A 16488-nucleotide genomic window follows, 5' to 3' on the forward strand; every position below is an offset into this window, starting at 1 on the left:
GGACACGGCACCGGGACACGGGACACGGCACCGGGACACGGGACATGGGACACGGGACATGGGACACGGGACACGGGACATGGGACACGGCGGCACCGGGACATGGGACACGGGGCACCGGGAGTGGAGGCGAAGTCCGGGATGTGCCAAAGCCCGCGGGGGCGGCGAAACCCGGGACACGGCGGCAGAGCGTGGGGGCAGGGGAGTCGGGACACGGCGGAACCCGGCGGGCGGTGGAGCTGGGGGAGCGGCGGAGCCCCGTGCAGCTCCCGGCTCGAGCTCGGCGTTCTTCGGTCGGAGTCTCAGGCCTCTACCCCCGGATCCGGGGCCACATCTCTCCCCCGACTCTGCCCGGGGCACCAGTTCTCTGACCACCGGTCGCCATTGTCGGGGATACCGGAGCGTGCGGTTCCCAACCGGGCGCCCTAGGGCAGCCGAGTGACCGCGTCCGGTAACCCGGGGCAGCCGTCGGGGCGCGGATTTATGAATGGGAGGCCCCGCCCCCGGCCCCGCCCCGCCCCTTGGCCACCGCCCTGCCCAGGCCGCCCCTCCCTGGCCGCCCGCGCCGTCGGGGCCGGTCGCCGGTCGCGGCCGCGGCAATGGCCCATCGCCTGTCGCCCGCCGCCCGCCCGCCGCCCGTCGCCATGAGGCGCGGGGGCCCCGCTGCCATCGCCGCGTGCCTCGCCGGGGCGCTCGCTGTGCTGGCGGGACCGGGCAGTGCCACCGGGACCGGCCGGCGACCTCCCCGCAGCTACGGGCACCTGGAGGGCGACGTGCGCTGGCGGCGACTCTTCTCCGCCACTCGCTTCTTCCTGCGCATCGACGGCGGCGGCGGCGTGGAGGGGACGCGCTGGAGGGAGCGGCCGGGCAGTGAGTGTGGCCGGGGCCGGGGAGAGCCGGGCCTGGGGCCGCCCCCCGCGATCCCACCGGGTGCCGGGGCTGCGGCACAGGCGGGCGCTGCCGGGGCGGAGGTGAACGGGGGTACCTGGGGACGGGGACAGGACCCTCCGTGCCCGGCTCGGAGATCGTCCGCAGCTCCTCCCGCTGGGGGAACCTCAGCCAGAGCGCCTCCTCCTCTAGGGGCTCGGGAGCGGCGGGAACTACTGTCCCCTCCGTCCCCGCTGTCCCCTCTGTCCCCGCCGGGCGGGACACGTCATTCCTCGAGCACAACCTGCTCCGGCTGCCCTCGCCCCGGGAGCTCCTTCCCGAGGCTCGGCCGCCGCCGCCCCGTGGGAGCCGTGAGAGGGGCGCGGACACCAACAGGCACTGGCTGGGGACCCGGCGTTGCTGGGGTGACCGGGGGGAGGTGTTGGTCCCTTGTCCCATCTCGTCCTGCCAGCGCAGCCATGAGGCCACCTGCCTGCCCTGCCTTCCCCATGGACTGAGGGGATCTGGTCGATCCCTCAATCACACTGAGGAGGATAAAGGCTGAGGAGGAGGGACATAGGAAGTTTCGTGGTGATGCTGATCCCAGAACGGAGCATCCCTCAGGTGTGGGAGAGTGGAGCAGCCCTGTTGAACGGGACCACTCCACAGCTACTGCCTGTGGAGTGTTTTGGGGCTTGACGTGGGGACACCCGAGTGGGCAGAGGGACAGAGTTCCCAGAGTCCCCAAGGACTTGGCACCCACTGTGTGCTTTTCAGCAAGAGTCAGGGCTGCAAGCATCCAGCTTTCAGCCCATCAGGGTGTGTAGTCCCAGCCCCTGTGACAGGGAGAGGGCACTGTTTTGGCAGAACAGTGGTTGGACAGGGGGGGGTCCTTGGGAAAGGGGGATGCTTGAGCATCCCTGGGGTGCCCTGGCAGGGTGTGGGGGCTTGGGGCAGGAGGCATGCAGCACCCCCAGCCCATGTCCTGGTCTGGCGGGGACAGCCCTGTCTCCTGGCCAGCATAGGAGGAGGGAGCCCAGCCCAGCCCAGGGAACCCTCCTGTGGTGTCAGAGGCTGTTGGGAGTCCCGACCAGGCACACTGCCAGCACAAAGCACCCCAACACGTTCCCTCGGCTGGGTGGCCATGGGGCCTGGCAGGCAGAGCAGCCCTGGGCTGTTGCACGGGACTCACTCTGCTTATCTGAGTATGCCTGGGCTGGGCTCCCCTCCACAGCCCTCGTGGAAGCTGCTGGACCAGCCCCACTGGCAGCTGCAGGGTGGCAGGGGATCTCCCAGGGACTCCCCCACCTCAAGCCCTTCTTCTGCCCCAGCCTCCTTGGGACCCCTCTGGGGGCTGAGAGTGTGAGACTGGGGGCACTGGGAGCTGTCTCTGGGCAGGCACTGGCCAGGCACCTGTAAACAAAGCATGGCAGAGCCGGCCAGGGCGCTGAGGACAGTAGTGGGAGGTTATTTTTAGAAAAGCACCAGTCCTTTCTTATAAATAGCAGCAGCTCCAGATTGTGATCAAGCAGGACAGATTCACAGCCCTTCCCCTCCACTGCTGCTCATCAGTGGCTTCACTGGACCAGGCCCTGGAGATCCCAGTAGATGCCAAGGCCAGCAGCAACACCAAGGCAGCTGGGCTGAAAATCCATGAGGAGCTGAAGGCTTAGGAGCCTGCAAGTTGTCCTGGTGCTGTATCAACCCTGTCCACTCCCAGCCTCGTGCAGGCAGGTGATGCCCAGGCAATGCTGGAATTGCCAGGGGATTGGTGCCTGGTGAAAGCCCCTGCTCAGGAGCTGCAGCCCTCCACACTGTGTGTACCACCACCAACCAGAGCCTCTGCGTGTCCTCCCTCCCTGTCCAGCCGGGGCAGCCCCTGCAGTGGTGCCCATGGGCAGATCCTGCTGTGGCTCCTGCCCTGCCCACTGCCCTGCCTGCATTGCTCCCACTGGAGATTCCTTCTCCCCTTTCCACTGTGCCGTGTGCCTGGAGGGCAGCAGGGCAGGCAGCAGCACTCCGGGCTGGCTGGCGTGGGGCAGTGCAGGAATCCAAGGGCCCTGATGATGCTCTGGGTGTTTCCCATGCCAGAGCCGCTGGTCTGACCACATGCCTTTCCCATTAGCGGCTGTGCCGGAGCTCGGCGGTCGGGCGCACACACGCCAGCCCAGCTGTGGCTTTGCAGCCCGGCTGCAGTCGCCTCCTGGGCTCATCCCCTTGTCCTGCAGCACTGCTGCATCTGCCAGCCTGCAGTGCTGGGCACAGAGCTGCGTATCCTCTCTTGTGGCAGCCGGGCCGTCAGCACCAGCATCCTTGGGCGACACCATTCTGGCCCCATTCCTGCCCCTCACGCCTCTGCCCACCAGAACACAGGGTGCGCTGTCGCTGCCACCCCTGCGCACACTTTGCCCCTCCAAGAGCCGTGCCAGCCTCAGCGCCCTGCGTGGGCCAGGGCCAGGCACTGTGGGAGGCAGGTCGTGTCCCTGAGGCACTACAGGCCCACTGGGGACAGATGCGTTTGCAGAGCTGCCAGCCAGGGGAGGACGCATGCGAGGTTGGCACTGGGCAAGCGGAGGTTGTGCTTGGCATTGCTCCCACACAGCCCAGCTCCTGGGAAGCAGCTGGACCCTGGAGAGGAGAGGAGTAAAGATCAAACCCTCTCTGGATCAGAAGTTCTCCCTCCCACTCCCAGCTTGGGTTGCAGCTCTTGTTCCCACTGTCCCTCTGGCTGCTCCTGCTGTGGGCAAGGAACAGCAACCCCATCCCTCTGGGGGACACTGTGGCCACAGACCCAGGATCGGGGCAGGACCCCTCAGGGGTCCTCTCTGGCTCATGCTGGGCTTCCCTGTCCCACAGGCATCGTCGAGATCCGGTCGGTGCGTGTCGGCGTCGTGGCCATCCGGGCAGTGCACACTGGCTTCTACCTGGCCATGAACAAGCGGGGGAGGCTCTACGGGTCGGTAGGTCGGACGCTGCCTCCTGGGAGGGACTGCACTGGGGTCAGAGGTGCAGAGCAGAGTTGCAACAGGGGGTCCTAGACCTGCTGGGATCGGTGCCCGGGAGCAGGGTTCTGGTTTCCCATGCCCTGATGTGCTCCCCAGCAGGGACCGAGCCCCTCTGACCCCTGAGCACACACAGGGTCCTGCCCTGGCCCACTTGGGGTTCAAGGGACCCCAGCCAAGCATAGCCACCCTTCACCCCCTTCCCTCTCCTGCCAGAAGGAGTTCAACCCCAACTGCAAGTTCACAGAGCGCATCGAGGAGAACGGCTACAACACCTACGCGTCGCTGCGCTGGCGGCACTGCGGCCGCCCCATGTTCCTCTCTCTCAACAGCAAGGGCAGGCCACAGCGAGGGGGCAAGACACGACGGCAGCACCTCTCCACACACTTCCTCCCCATGCTTGTTGGCTGAGTGCCACGGGCAGCTCCGGACAGTCCTGTAGGGAAAAAAAAAACAAGAAAGGGTTCTTTTATTTATGTACATATCTATTTTTTGCTATTTATTGCTTTATTTTTAACGCATGGTGGAGGATGGATGCAAAAGGCAGGTGCTCCAGACTTGGCTTTACAGGGCTGTGGCTCTCCCGCCATCCCACCGGGGCAGAGCTGGCGTGGCACAGCTGGGGAGCGTGGCCACCGCGTGCCAAGGCCAAGGGTGTGCCTGGAGCAGGGCTGGGGTCTGCTAATGGCATCTCTGCAGGGCTGGGATGTACCAGCCGGTTCTCTGTGTCCGAGCACCCGTGGCAATTAAAGCTGTGTTCATGGTACAGAACAGGAGCGGGTCTTGGAGCTTTGATGGTGGACTTGGCTTGGGATGGGAGAGATTGGCTTCCCTGAGGTCGTGGCTGCAGCCCCTGGTGTTATCCCTGCTGCCACCATGGGGGAGTGTGGCTGGTCCCCTGCCACATCGACCCCCACCCACCCCACAGGAAAACGGCAATGATGGTTCAGCAGCACAAAGGAGGGAGCAGGAGGAGCAGAACCAGGAGCCAGCCTGGATCCTCAGGCAGACACAGCCCCAGGGCTGTCCCTGGCTGCAGCCTGTGCCGGTCCTGCAGCCCAGCTCCGCACCATCATTCCCAGCCAATACGGAGCTGGGACAGTGGACAGTGGCAAGGACCAGCCCCTCACCTGGAGGGGAGCACAGCCAGGAATAGAACCCACACGGTGGCCTCCCGGCCATGGCACATCCCTGCGCCACCCTCGCACCCACCGTGGCCAGGCCCAGCAGCCCGGTCACTGTCACGTCACAGAGAGCAATGGCCCCAGCAAAAACCACCAAACTCGTTCCATTTCTGACCCAACCAGCTCCAAATGAGTCTGAAAGGGAACAGCCACTGTGTTAACTGTGTGGTGACTCTGGCACTGGCCCTGAGCCCCTGCCAGGCAGGTGGCAACTGCCACACACCCAGCTGGGACTTTGCTTTTCCCACTCAAAACCCACCCAAGCACTGCTGACACGTGAGAGATCACCCTGAGCAGCAGGGGAGCCAGCAAGCCCCGCTGCAGCAGAAATGTGGTGGGAGAGGGAAGGTTTTTCCAGGTCTCCTGTTTAGGTGACTAAACAGCAAAGCCTTCCCTTGGTGCTGGGCCAGCCGATGGACTCACGCAGGTTCAGCCAGGACCTTCTTGCTGCCACCCACCTCCCCAGACCAGGCTGCTGGCTCAACCCTTGGCAGAGGATGAGCCATTAACCATGACACACCAGTCCTGAGATAAACCCTCGTCCTCGTGAGATGAAAGGCGCCGCTGCACTGCCCTGCCAAGCCAAGGAGGAAAAACAGTCCCAGCGAGTCGCTCTGTGCCAGCTCCTGGCCCCAGCAGAGCTGCTGCCACCCACCCTCGGGACACCGTCTCCAACAAACCACCTTCTTGTGTTCTGAAATGGCTCAAGAACGGCCAAATCAGCCACTGGCCTCCCCCCTCCTGTAGGAATCTTATTCCTTCCCAGGAAAATCTCGGGAGGAAGGGCCAGGTCTGGGGCAAACCTGCTTTGCTGGCACCAGCACCTTCCCCAGCTGTCCCACCCCACTCCCAGAGCCCCAAGAGCCAGGGCAAGAGGCAGAGAGCCCGCCAAACTGCCAAACCCTTGGCCCACCCCCACAGGGCACACTCCCCCTTGCCTGCTCTGGCCTCTGCCACAGCACAATCCTGAGGCGCGGCTCCATCACGGATCCTGGCCCGTCAGGAGACCCACTGACTGCCCCAAGTCCCTGCAAGGGGAAGGGGCTCCTGGTGACAGAGGGCAAGAGCACCAGGGCTCTGGTCCTCTCATGCCTCCAGGCCTGGGGAGCAGGGACACGGCAGGGAGTGACTGCCCACACTGGTCACATTCTTGTCATTCTCCAAGCTCCAGCTCTGTCACAGAAACTGAGTCACAAACATACCTGGGTATTTTTCTCTCTCTCCTTTTTTAATCAGCTCTATTTTAAGTAGTTTTGCAATACATTTTTCTCAAAAAAAATGCTGTTTTCCTGGTAATTACTCAGTCACAATGAGATTTGCTGGTCCTCGCTCTGCTGCACACCCAGTCCTGTGTGGGCCCAGCGGAACAGCCCGACCCAGCTGCGAGGGGGGCAGGACTGCAACAGAGAGATGTAAAAAATAGAAAAGACCAGGCGAGGATGCTTCCAGATGCAATCCTTGGCCACCTGTGCAGTGCCCCGCAGGCTGGCAGTGGCTGCCCCCAGAACTCCCAGCAGGTAGGAAGGCTCAGAGAGGCCCAGCCTGCCCGAGGGAGGTGGGATGGCTCGGTGGCCTCGGAGCTTACCCTGTAGCTCTCCTCAAATCATGCATAACGGCTCGCAGAGCTGAAATGTCCATTTATTGACAGCAGTAATAATTTAAGATTATAAAAACCCTTTCAGTGTCGAGTATCAGCGGGCAAGGTTAAAAAGAAAAATAAATGGGACTCGAGATGGGACAGGGATCCCGGGGTCTATTTGAGAGTTCCTGTTTCAGTGACAGCTATGGTCCTCCCCAGCCGAAGATCCTGGAGGGGAGGCAGCATCCTTACGCTTCCGTTTTAGACTTCAATCTCCAAAGCAGAAAAGATAGTATCCAAGGGGAGGAGGAGCAAAAGAAATAAAAGAAGGGGATCTCAAATTCAAACCCATACAAACAACTTTTCCTTTTGGGATTCAACCACTCGCTCAGCACCTCGGGGTTCCCAGCTGGGAGCGCGGCAGCCTCGCACTGCAACGGGTAAAGTCCACGCACAGAGGATGTTTTTATTGACAGACAGAGCTCTTTCCCCCCTTTTTCATCACAGAACTTGAGGCTTCTCATCTCTGAAGGACCCAGAGTCTCCGTGTCTTCAGAAATCAAAAGGGAATTCTGGGGGCACTGCTCCCCCCTCGTCCCCTCCCCTCGCTCTGTTCTGGAAGCCCCTTTGGCTGCTTGTGGTGGCCAGGGAGGGAGGGGGGACAGTGGAGGGGGCCCCGGGGACAGAGGGTGCGTTAAGATTCATGAGTTGTTCGATGAGTTTTCATTACTTGGTGAGCTGGAGGAAGAGGAGGAGGAGGAGGATGACGAGAAGTTCATCCCTGTGAGTCCTGGGGGGTTTGTGGCAGTGTTTTGTCCACTTAAACTTTTCCGGCAGACGGGACACGTGTCATGCTTTGAGGAGCAGACAAAAACAAAACAAGAAATATGGAAAACAGGATTAGAAACACGATATGGGAGCAGCACTCGAGGAACAGGCTGGGACGACACTCCATCCTCTGATCAAAAGCTGAGTCAAGTTTCAAGTCTCACAACGGAGGCAGGAAAATATTTACAGAGGGGAGCAGAGGTGCTGCATGCCCTGGGCACTGCCCTCACACTCACCTGCTCCAGCCATGGGACAACGCAGTCGTTGTGGAACAGGTGATTGCACGGTAACTGCCGCACGTTCTCCCCGACTGTGTAGTCTTCCTTACACACAGGGCACTCCAACCCAGAATCTGCATCGCACAGGGAAAGCCAAGCACAGCTGAGCAATGGAGGAGAGAATGACAGACAAAGCCCCCAACTCGGGACCCATCACTTCCTCCCCTTTCCCAGCACTGCTCCAACCCTGCCGAGAGGAAAGCTTGGTGCTCTGCAGTCACTCCCCCATCACACCACCTCCCCCCACCCTGGTCTGCCTCATCCTTCCCCTCTCTTCTGCTTTTCCATCTGAACTTCTCACAAGTTCGCCTCCACAGGGCAAATCCATCCAGCCTGCACTGATCTTTTTTTTTGTGTAACAGAGCCACTTCAGCTCTCTCCCCTCTTTGAAATGTTTTAGGCCTTGAAGGTACAAGCAGACAAAATTCAAGTCCCAAGAAAACATTACAGAGAGCTTCCAGGGAGCTCTGTCTGCATGGCTGCCTGGAGCAGACACATACCTACGTGCTCCTGTGTGATCTGTATGGTGGGGAGGGCCTGGATCTTCTCTTTGTCCGCTGGTGGTGGTCCAGTGTTTTCAAACTGATTCAGTAACTGGGAAAACAACCAGCCAGGCAGGCAGAAGGGAGAGGTGAGCTCAGCAGCACACAGAATCCACTTGTTTCCTGAGCCAGTGCACTTGGGCCCCCCATCGCCCACACTGCAGACCCTGGTTCCTGTTCCTGCCCCCGCAGTCCCTCACCCCCTGCACCACCACAGGTGCTGCCCCTTCTGCAGGATGGAGACTCTGGTCAATCCCAGTCTTACCTGTGTGATAATCGCATCCAGGCCGTTGGCACCCCAGGCGTAGTCCATCGGATTTGAGTGCAGGACTCCCCTGAAGAGCAAGGACAGCAAGTGAGTTCATCCAGGAGCACCACCGAGACACTGCCAGAGAGAGCAGCACATCTTCCAACTCACCAAGGGCCCAGGCCTAGGTTTGGAATTGTGGTTGGTGCAATAATTCCATTGACCAGTTGCTGGATAATTCTGAAAGACAGGAAAACCAGGATTGTGTAAGAATTAGTCTGCTGGCTCCCTGCCCAGCACCCCGACGTGGAGGGAGAGGCTGAATACTGTCATACTGTCAGGGGAAAGAAAAGATTCCCTGTAGCAATTGCAGCTTATGGAGTGATAGGCCGTGGATAAAGTTTCAGTATTTGATTCGTAAGGGGACAATTCCTGACACAATAGTGAGTGGCTCCCAGGATGCAGTTACACAAACAGCATCCGGTGCTTTCTGCTGTTTCCCCTCATAGCGAGTACAACATTTTGGAAACAACCAGAGAATATTTTCCCACTGCAGGACAAAGTCCCAGCCACAGGCCGTGTCACTGCTCAGGTGACAGAGCCCCAACAGACCCCAGGTAGGAGCTGCCAACGGCATCAGGCCCAGCTGGGACACAGCTGGCACCCACGGCAGTGCTGGAGAGCTTTGGGATGCTGCTCCCCAACCCAGGGGAACAAGCTGATGTTGAGCCCGGTCTCATCAGTGAGGACCAGCAGGGCTCCCTCCCCGGGCCCTGGATTCTCACCCTTCCAGCGTGGGGACGCCCTCGTGCCGGCCCGAGGCGCGGCGCGTGGCCAGGCGGGCGCGGGGCTGCCTCGCGCCGTAGCGGTGCCGGGACTGGTGCTCGCGCTCCCGCCGGTTCTCCGAGTCCCGGTTGTCCTCCGGCTGCACATTGGACCCGAACGGAAACTCAAAGCTGTCATCGAAGAACCCGAAAGCGAACTGGCCATAGCCCTGGGGCAAGGTGAACAAGTGCTGATCCACGTTCTGAGAGGGAGGGAATGCAGAGAACAGATTGTGACAAGAGAAACGGCCCTCGGCTCCCACAGCGACCCCCAGGCCTGTGGTGACACTGGGACTAGCGTGCCCTCGGCAGCAGCTCAGTGAGGAACAGACATGGGAACTGCACACAGAGGCAGAAAAAAACCAAATCACAGTTCCCTGGTTTCCCTTTGGTGTGTCACTGCTGCTTCTGAGCTGAGGCTACTGCATAGCAACACACCCAAATCCTGCTGAGCCCCCTCACGACGGGAATCAGCTACAAGTGATGGTCCTACGTAACACATGTAGCAAAAATACGGCATGCAGAGATTCCAGGAGCAGCATGTGGAGGACATATATTCCTCCTTTCCAAATTCTGTCATGATCCGGGGAACATTTAAACAATGTACTATTGGAAAGATACTCAATCCAATGGCAAAGCAGAAGGTGCTGAAAGGGAGAAAGGGCTTACCTCAAAAGGATGCCTGCTCTGATCAGCAGCTGACGTAGAGGAGCTGGTCTCATTGTCAGCATTCCTATGGGGAATGAAGAACGCTGGTAAGACTCAGAAGCTGCTACAGGAAGATTTACTGTCTCCCTTCCCTTTAACATCTGCTCCCCTCCCCTCCGCCCCAGGACAGGGGCAGCTCCAGACAGAACCTGGTCCTCTTTCAGCTGCTAATTTTCTGGTTGCCCACATCAATTTTCATTTCTTCCTCCCTGAACCCTTTGTTTTCCCACATCGTCACCCATCTCTCCCTACCCTATTAGGTTCTGATTTCACCAAGCTGCAGAGAAGTGCCTGAACCACAGTGTCAAGTAAGGACTCCCTGCACAACCTACCTCAAACACATCACATAAACCTCCAGAGCATCAGGAAGACTTTTGATTATCATGACTCCAACACACGTAAGTCTAATCTTGAATCAAAGAAACCTCTCTATGGCAGAGGCACGTGACCCAATGGCTCAGGATATTGGGAAAATTCCTAATGCTGTCAGGTTTCTGCTTTCAGAGCTGCAGAAACATTGCCTGCTCAGTACCTCGCTCTACGTGTCTGCATTCACAGCACTGAAACCACTGAGATTCAGCGACCACATGGTTCTCCCAGGCCACAGGAAATCACCAAAACAGTCACGATCAGCCAGGATGGATTTTTAGGCTTCAGGGTTGGTGTGGTCTGACCAAACATCACCTGGTCTGTGCAGAAGCCCCAGGCCATGCAGACCACCATGCTCAGCAGGCAGCAACACCCACTGCCCCCTGGCCCATCCCAGAGCCAGTCACAGCCCACAAATGTGACCGAAACATTTAAAGACATTCCTGGTGCTCCTGCCTGCCAGTAAGCTGTCCCACCAGTGGCAGTAGGGCAGCACAGGACCGTGCATTTTGTTGCTCCAGGGCAGAGTCCAAAGTCTCAGCCACAACATTTTGCTGTTTGTCCCCAGTGCAGTCACTGCTCCCACACTGAGGTGTCTGTGCACTCCCCAGTCCCAGATTTCTCTCTGGGGTTATCTCTGCCCTGATGACTCAGACCAGGTCAGAGTTACCATGCCCCACAGGGAAAGCCTCCCTACCACTTCTTCATGTTTGCTTGAAATCACCCCATTCCTGCACTGCCCTTCTCCAGCGACACTGGATGCTCAGGACACTCACACTGCCATGGCAGACTGAGCTGTGGGTGCAAACCTGCCAGTGATGCACTATGACCCCACTGTGAGGAAAGATGAGCCAAAGCTCGGGCAGAAGCAATAGAAACGGTGTATTTGATATCCAACTTTGCCTTTGAAGTAGTAAGAGAGCAAAGCAGCCCTGGCTCACTCGAGCACCAGTCCATGGGGCAGCACATTACCTCGGCTCCTCGGGAAGTTCTTCAATAAAACCAGACTCGCACCGTGGGCAGATGTAGTCCTGTGGGAGAGGAGACACCGGGTAAGAGAAGGAAGTGGTACCTCAGAGCTGTGCAGCAGGAACCTCAGGGTGTGACAGGAGGGGTCTGGTCACCCCCAGCACACGCCGTGGTTCCAGGGCCAGAGAGACCTCAAACCCTGACACTGGCTTTCCCCGGGCCAGCGAGGCCAGAGCTTGGCCCAAGCCTGCAGGAGCTCAGCTTGAGAATGATCAGGGTGACGCTGCTAATCCCCAGTACAGACACGGCATTAGACACAACTGATGCAGTTCTGATGAAGTGAAAGCAAAACCCCCAATGCAGAGCAACTCTCAAACACTGGCTCTGGGGACCAGGAAACGAGGTGGGAATGGCCGCAGGGGCTCGGCAGTGTCACGGTGCTCAGGGAGGTGACCCCGGCCACTAACACAGCCTGGGGTTCACAGCACAGGGCACGGGGACACACCAGGCCATTCTGCAGCCAGGACTTCACACTGCCACGACCAGGACTCACCACAGACCTGCTGCCACCCCAGTGCCCTGGGCACTGACAACGGAGCGTGTGGGCAAAGACAGGCTGTGGTGCAGAGTCTGTGACACCTACCCCCTCACAATCCCAGGGGTTAGTGAGGAATTTATCCTCCACAACCACACTGTCCTGAGCAGAGTAGCCCAGAACACTGGAGATCCTGAAAGGGAACTGCTTTGCTTTCCAGTGCTCGAGGAACAGAAGCACCACAGAGCTGACTGCGTGCCCAGCCACGCAGCGGGCACACACCACCCCAAATCCCCGTGCTGGCAGAGCTGGGCTCAGCTCAGAAGGCATTTAAGAGCTTCTAAAAATAATACCACTTCCCTTTGCTGCGCTGGAATTGGCACAGCCCCTCGCCAGGCCAAGGGATTCCCCGAAGGAGTCAAGGCCACCAGCCCTGGGGACTGCCCTGATGAGGCTCCTGGGGTCACTCCCCAAGCCCCTGCATCCGACCCCGGTAAGGCCTCGTGTGGAGCACAGCCCGGAGCCACAGCACCTGCCCTGCCTGCCCAGGGAGATACAGGAGCTCCAGGGACAGACTGGGACACGTCCCTGCTCCCTCTGCCACACAAGACTCCCTGTCTGCTGCTGTGAAACAACCAGCTCTGCCCAACTCACACCAGGCGTGAGCTCAGGAACGTCCGTACCCCTCAGTGCCAGCACAGGGAGCTGCAGCGGTCGCCTCTGCCCAGGAACACCCCTTTGCTGCCCACCACCACAGACTGGCACAGGGGGAACGACCCCGGCCTGAGCACCCTGCTCCTCTCAGCTCCCCGCTCCAGGGGCCTGGGGGGGGTGTGTGTGCTCACAGCCAGCTCCAGGCACAGGGATCAGCACATTCCTCTGCAGCTGGAACAGCACAAATGTCAAAGTTTGTTGTTTCTCGGCTGTTTGAGTCCCTCCTTTGGCACCTCCTGTCAGTGAGTGAAACCGAGTGAACTTGGACCCCCAAAACAAGTTCATGAACTCGCAGTTAGGCAGCCCTGAGGCCCCACACACAGGCACTGAGCCCAGCACGCACAGCCAGGTGTGCCCAGCTCAGCCCAGCCCAGCACGGGGTGTTGGAGCAGAAATAAATGATGGATATTGCAGGTTATCCCCTGGCTGCCTGTCCTCAGCACGAGCACAGCCAGGCGTTTGTTCTCACACTCACACCCGAGCTGGGAGCCTCCAGCAGGGCCCACCCTGGCAGAAGGACAAACCGCACGTCACAAACCGACCGCCCCCCGCAGGGACAGCTCTGCTCGCCCGCGGGGACTTCTCAAGCGCAGTGTCAGCAAAGGCTTGTTCAGACAAGGCGCTGTGGAAAGTGTCAGGACAAAGAGACCGGCAAGACCCTCGGAACCGCACTGAACACCTCAGCACACCGGGCGGGGAGCAGGTGACCCACCAGCTCCTCCCCGACAGCCCACGCTCCTTGGCCACCCACCCCGGGACAGGCTTCGCACACGCCGGGTTCTGCTGGGTGATGAAAGCACCTGCCCAGGTGCCTACACAGCACTTCTGCCCACGAATCACCCGCGCACCTCCCCGTGTCCCAGCCACACCACCGCGGGGCTTTTCTCGCGCTCACTGAACGCTGCCGAGAGACGGAGAAGAAACCCCGCGGCGCTGCCCTCGGCTCCGGACGGGGTAAGGCTGCCCGGGCCGGGGGTGTCACCCCCGGACAGACCCCCACCCCAGACCCGCTTGGTGGCGGGGCCCGGCGGTTCCCGTGGGGCGGCCGGAGCGCTCGAACCGCCGCGGGACCGCCCCGCCCAGGCCCCCCCGCCCGGGCCAAGGGCCCCTCCCGCCGCGCCGCCCCCGCCCGGCTGCTGCCCCTCGGCCAGGGCGGCCCGCTACCCCGTTCCCTCGCTCCGGACCCGCCCAGCTCCTCCCAACGCTCCCGAGCCCCGGTGTCACGGGCGGAGCCCCCAGGCCCCCCCGCCCTCCCCGGTCCTGCCGCCCTCAGGCCCCCGGGCCCCTGAGGCCTCCCCCCCACGTGCCCGCCCCGCCGGGGCCCCCGGCCGGCCCTGCCCGCGCCCGCCTCGCCCCCCAGTCCCCCCGGCGGCCGCGGCGCTCACGGGCAGGCGCGGGGCGATCTCGGCCGAGCAGCAGTGGCAGAAGAACCGGCCCGGCTGCGGCGACGCCTCCGCCATCTTCCCTGCCCGCCCGGCCCCGCCCCTGCACGCGCCGCGGCGCCGACGGCGGCCGAGAGCAGACACGGGGCCGCGCGCGGCACGAACGCGGAAGCGGAGGGGCGGGGCTGAGGGGCGGGGCTGGCGGGCGGCTCCGCCCCCCCGCGCGCGGGACGGGACCCCCGAGGCCGGGGACCCCCCGATCCCAATCCCTCTCTTAGCCCCGGGCAGTGGCCCCACTGGACCCCCGGCCTTTACAACATCAGCTCCTAAGCTCACTGACATATCTAGTTAGTTATTTTCTCTTTAAGGAGGAGAAAAAAAGAGCTGGGGAGAGGTTGAGCCCCCTCCCCGCGAGAGGAAAAAGGGGGGTATTCCCCCCAAATCCCAGGATTTGCTTAAGATTGCAGTAGCCAGAAAGGAACGGGGATGTTCCATTTTGGCAGAAACCTCTCAAGTAGGATATTTGCCTCACCCCTTGGATGCTGGCAGGTGCTGGGGAGGTTTTGGGGGGCAAGAGGTGGAATCTCTAATTTTAGGGGCTAGGAATCCCTGCTGGGGCTCAGTTCAAGGCCAGGGTGTTCCCCAGGCTGCAGGTTTTGAGAGAGCAGGGGGTCTGCCTGGCCCTCACTGGGGTCCCAAGCCCCACGGGCTGTTGCTGTGGCACCGCTGAGCCAGGGTTTTGGGGTGGTGTGGCTGGGGGGCGTTGGGGTATCCACACATCGTGGTTGTGGGCTTTGGGGTGGTGAGGCTGCGGGGAGTTTGGGAGTGGCAGAGCTGTGGGTTTTGGGAGTGGCAGAGCTGTGGGGGTTTAGGGGTTCTGCATGGTGGGGCTGTGGGGTCCTGGGGTTCGAGCCCGTGGCACCAGCCCCGCTCCCAGCAGGTGGCATCTTCAGCCCAGGATTTGCTGCTCCAGCTTCGTCGGGTGATGGAGCTGGGGAGGGATTTGTGGAGCAGCTCAGGAGCCGTGGAAAGCTCAGCAGGTCTCCTCTCCTGCTGCAGGGGACGGGGACAGGGTGAGACGCCCTAAACTGGGCGCTGGTGGGACAGGGCTGGGACAGGGCTGGGTCACTGGTCAGCGACTGGGAGAGCTCGGTGATGGGGTGGGAATTGCAGCCGTGGCACAGATTGGCAGCGCTCAGCGGCTGATCGATGATCCCGGGCACTGATAAGGCACCTTGGCATTTATTTACAACCGACGAGGAAACGGCTGCTCCCGTAACCCTTTTATTTGGGAGGTGGGTCCAGACAGTGCGTCGTGGCCCAGCCAGGAGCCAGACGGAGCCCGGAGCCTCCAGGAGCCCGCGGCCCCGGATGGGGCATTTCGTGCCCCGAGGGAAGCTCCTCACCGGTGTTTCTCTGTGCCCTGTTTCGAGGTGTGAGGACAAGTTGCCACTTGATCAAATGGGTGCCGGTTGCCTGTGGGATGGGGAGGGAAGGATCCGGCTCCACTGACTTTGTCCCTCTGGAATTCCCTGACGCAGGAACTGTGGAAGCTGAACGTGGCAACACTCGCTGGGATGCAAATGGCAACGGATGTGAATGCACGTGGAGATAAGGGCAGAGAGCGGCTGCAGCCCCAGTGCCTCTAGCACACAGCAGTGGGAACAGCCCCCCAGAGCCCCCTGAGCCCCTTGACTGCTGGGGAATGCAGCCCCTGGGCACAGGCAAAGCCCCCTGCCCTTCTCTCCCCATTGGTGCTAAACTCCCCTTTCTGGGGGTTGAGGCCCTGACTTTGGCCCTGGCCACGGTTCCCCCCAAAGGAGGGCACGAGGGTCCCCGGGAAGGTGCAGCCCACCTCTGTCACCGCTCAGGCACCCCAGGATCGGGGCTTCTGGGCTCAGCTGTCCCTGCCTCTGAGGAAGCCACCTCTGGTCGGGAGCAAATCTGAGTCACCTAGGGAAGGATTTTCCCACGGTGCTGCAGAAAGGCAAACTGCACCCTCACCCAGGAGAGCTGACGAGGAGGTGACACCTCCCCACCTAGTACCGAGTCATCCTTACACAGAGCCCGCTCCCAAACGGGACGCCCTGCTTGGGTGAGAGAGGGAGCGTTGGCCACGGGCAGTGGAAAATATCCCAGGGCTCCCGCTGTCTGAGGGGACAGGACAGGGTGGGGGGCTCCTCTGACAGCTTGGAGTCACGATGGACAGGGGTTCCAGGGGTTCGTCCTGACCTCTGGACCCTGCACTTCTAAACAAAGCAGTGGCTGAGCTGGAGCCCCTGTGCTGCCTGGCTGTTGGGTGTTTGGGGTGCAGCTCCGGGCACAGCCTTGTCCCAGGCTCTGCCTTGAGCCCTGGGAATCACAGGCACCTCCTGGAGCCGGAGCTGCTTCCAGCGCAGTTCCTGCCAAGTGAGAATAACTGGTGCAGCTGGTCTCTCTGCTCCCCTCCACCCAACATCA

The 16488-nt window shown here is 61.0% G+C and overlaps 2 protein-coding genes across 2 annotated transcripts; one reads left to right on the top strand and one right to left on the bottom strand.

The window, feature by feature from the left end:
* Window positions 1–599: 599 nt before the first annotated feature.
* On the top strand, window positions 600–4407 carry FGF22 (fibroblast growth factor 22). The gene is made up of 3 exons (XM_050321511.1): window positions 600–870; window positions 3724–3827; window positions 4086–4407. The coding sequence occupies exons 1-3, from the start codon at window positions 600–602 to the stop codon at window positions 4278–4280; spliced, it is 570 nt and encodes a 189-aa protein (XP_050177468.1). The 3' UTR covers window positions 4281–4407.
* A 1853-nt stretch (window positions 4408–6260) lies between these two features.
* Window positions 6261–14125, bottom strand: RNF126 (ring finger protein 126). Its single transcript, XM_050321118.1, has 9 exons — window positions 14032–14125; window positions 11401–11459; window positions 10021–10084; window positions 9313–9554; window positions 8699–8767; window positions 8546–8615; window positions 8239–8332; window positions 7697–7812; window positions 6261–7486 (listed from the first exon to the last, which is right to left on the bottom strand). Exons 1-9 carry the CDS (start codon window positions 14104–14106, stop codon window positions 7334–7336), a joined length of 942 nt encoding a protein of 313 aa, XP_050177075.1. The 5' UTR covers window positions 14107–14125; the 3' UTR covers window positions 6261–7333.
* Between the last annotated feature and the right edge of the window lie 2363 nt (window positions 14126–16488).

Source organism: Myiozetetes cayanensis, unplaced genomic scaffold (assembly GCF_022539395.1).
Source record: "Myiozetetes cayanensis isolate MyiCay16 unplaced genomic scaffold, myiCay2020 scf26, whole genome shotgun sequence".
Lineage (NCBI taxonomy): Eukaryota > Metazoa > Chordata > Aves > Passeriformes > Tyrannidae > Myiozetetes > Myiozetetes cayanensis.